Here is a 1,876-nt window from a genome sequence, read left to right as displayed (position 1 = left end):
GGGCAGTCAAGAAGAATAATCCGCGGGTTAACAATCTTTCTCTTCATTTTACCAGGGGCAACTACGTCTTTGTTAAACATGACTCCTTTGAGAACCTTGGAGTCCTCCAACTGCTCACCTGGAACCTTCTCAACCTTAATGTACTTTTTAATATCCACCTCCCTCAATCCTTGTCCAAGATCAACACCAATAGTAGTGGTGGCATCAATTGCTAAATCCTACAAGAGCCACATTAACTCGTTTGTATAAGAATGTGGCGAAAATACTTTATGATAATCCATTCATACGCTTGTTACTACTCCCTGTTCGAAAAAGCAAATATTTTCAGTAATTAAAATACTTACAGCAATCAGATCGGCAAATTTCCATAGCTGAATTTTGTTCTAATGCAGCTTTTGACTAATCCTAGTACTGTTGCACCTGCAATACAAGATATTCATGTATCAGCAAACATGAGATAAGATGCCCAAGATCAAAAACAAAGGTAGAAGTGGACTTACGGTCATTGACATCGATTGGCATGGCAATCTTGTCAAGAACAGCGATAGCATCCTCGAGAGCCTTAATATAAGCTGCAGAGAGAGAGAAAAACATTGATCAAATGAAAACAGTAAAAAGAATACAACACTGTGGAATGATCACAAATTATACGCAAGTATACCTCGGCAAATGACTGTGGGATGGTAACTCTTCTCAATAAATGATTCAGCAACATGTAACAATTCACCAGCTGTTGAAAAACGAAAAGAAATCAGCGAAACAAGTCAAATCCATATTAAACATCACAGTAGTGCCTATTACACTCTTCAAAGCAAACCCTAGTGGCAGACAATTAATTCAACCAGATGAAATGTATATACCAAGAACAATAACAGATGTAGTCCCATCACCAACTTCTTCATCTTGTGTGCGACTCAACTCAATCATCGACTGCAATCAACAAAGAGTAAAAAAAATTGATATCAGAAACAGAACAGTGAGAAGACGACAAGGACAAGCGAGAAAGGGAAGGAGTTAAAAAAAACCTTAGCTGCAGGGTGAGCAACATCTATTTCACGCAAAATAGCATTTCCATCATTGGTAACAACAATCCCTGAAAACCAAAGAGTTTAGCAAAACCCATAAAATTTTTATTACAAGTCAGTGAAGACTGAATTGATCAAAAGGAATAAACCCTAACTTAATCCTTGTCCCTTTGAAGATCTATGGAGAAGAGGAAAACACTAACAAGGAGATACAAAACAGAGAAAACCTACCTCCAACAGCATCAAGAAGCATCTTTAACATAGAGCTAGGACCCAGTGTGGTTCGTAAAATGTCAGACACAGACTGTAAAATTGAACCCAAAACTCTAGTGAAACCATGATTCATTCATTCATTAGCAGATAGAGAAGCAACAATGGAAAAAAAAAAAAAATAAAAAAAAATAGAGACTTTATTACCTTGGAAGACTGAATATTAGCATGGTGAACCTTTGCTCCAGATTCACGCTTCAATGAATCCTCTGAACATTTTTCACCAAGTAATAACATTAAACAACAATACAGAACACTGAATTAAGAAAAAAAACCCAATTACAGATTCATAGAAACAAAATCTGCAGAAGAAGAATTACTCACTGAGAACAAGAACCGGTGCGTTCATATCTGCGATCTAAAGCGTACACGGAGAACCGGAGAAAAGAACAACAGCTTAGCGACGGCGACGGCGACGGAGCAAATTCAAACAAGTGTTGAGAATGGTAACTAGAATGCTTCTTTCTCGACTCTCCTCAGTCACTTTTATTATAAAGGTTTGTAAAGCCCAATTATTATAATCTGATTTGAGCCCATTAAAGCCCATCTAAGTTGTATATTTTTTTTTTTTTTTTTTTTTT

The 1,876-nt window shown here is 36.8% G+C and overlaps 1 protein-coding gene across 1 annotated transcript; it reads right to left on the bottom strand.

Moving 5' to 3' along the window:
- On the bottom strand, nt 145-1,740 carry LOC104744757 (T-complex protein 1 subunit gamma-like). The gene is made up of 9 exons (XM_010465856.2): nt 1,620-1,740; nt 1,443-1,504; nt 1,257-1,329; nt 1,026-1,093; nt 861-930; nt 662-730; nt 501-572; nt 345-420; nt 145-218 (listed from the first exon to the last, which is right to left on the bottom strand). Exons 1-8 carry the CDS (start codon nt 1,642-1,644, stop codon nt 350-352), a joined length of 510 nt encoding a protein of 169 aa, XP_010464158.1. The 5' UTR covers nt 1,645-1,740; the 3' UTR covers nt 145-218; nt 345-349.

This window comes from Camelina sativa, chromosome 15 (genome assembly GCF_000633955.1).
Source record: "Camelina sativa cultivar DH55 chromosome 15, Cs, whole genome shotgun sequence".
Lineage (NCBI taxonomy): Eukaryota > Viridiplantae > Streptophyta > Magnoliopsida > Brassicales > Brassicaceae > Camelina > Camelina sativa.
This window is presented reverse-complemented; position numbering and strand designations above follow the sequence as displayed.

What these genes read in the sequence shown, in the direction of transcription:
- LOC104744757 (XM_010465856.2), bottom strand. Translation starts at nt 1,644, where the DNA reads ATGAACGCACCGGTTCTTGTTCTCA. An exon ending in TTGCTCACCCTGCAGCTAAG is followed by an intron (nt 931 to 1,025) that starts GTTTTTTTTAAC and finishes TGTTGATTGCAG; the next exon opens with TCGATGATTGAGTTGAGTCG. An exon ending in TACATCTGTTATTGTTCTTG is followed by an intron (nt 731 to 860) that starts GTATATACATTT and finishes GTTTTTCAACAG; the next exon opens with CTGGTGAATTGTTACATGTT.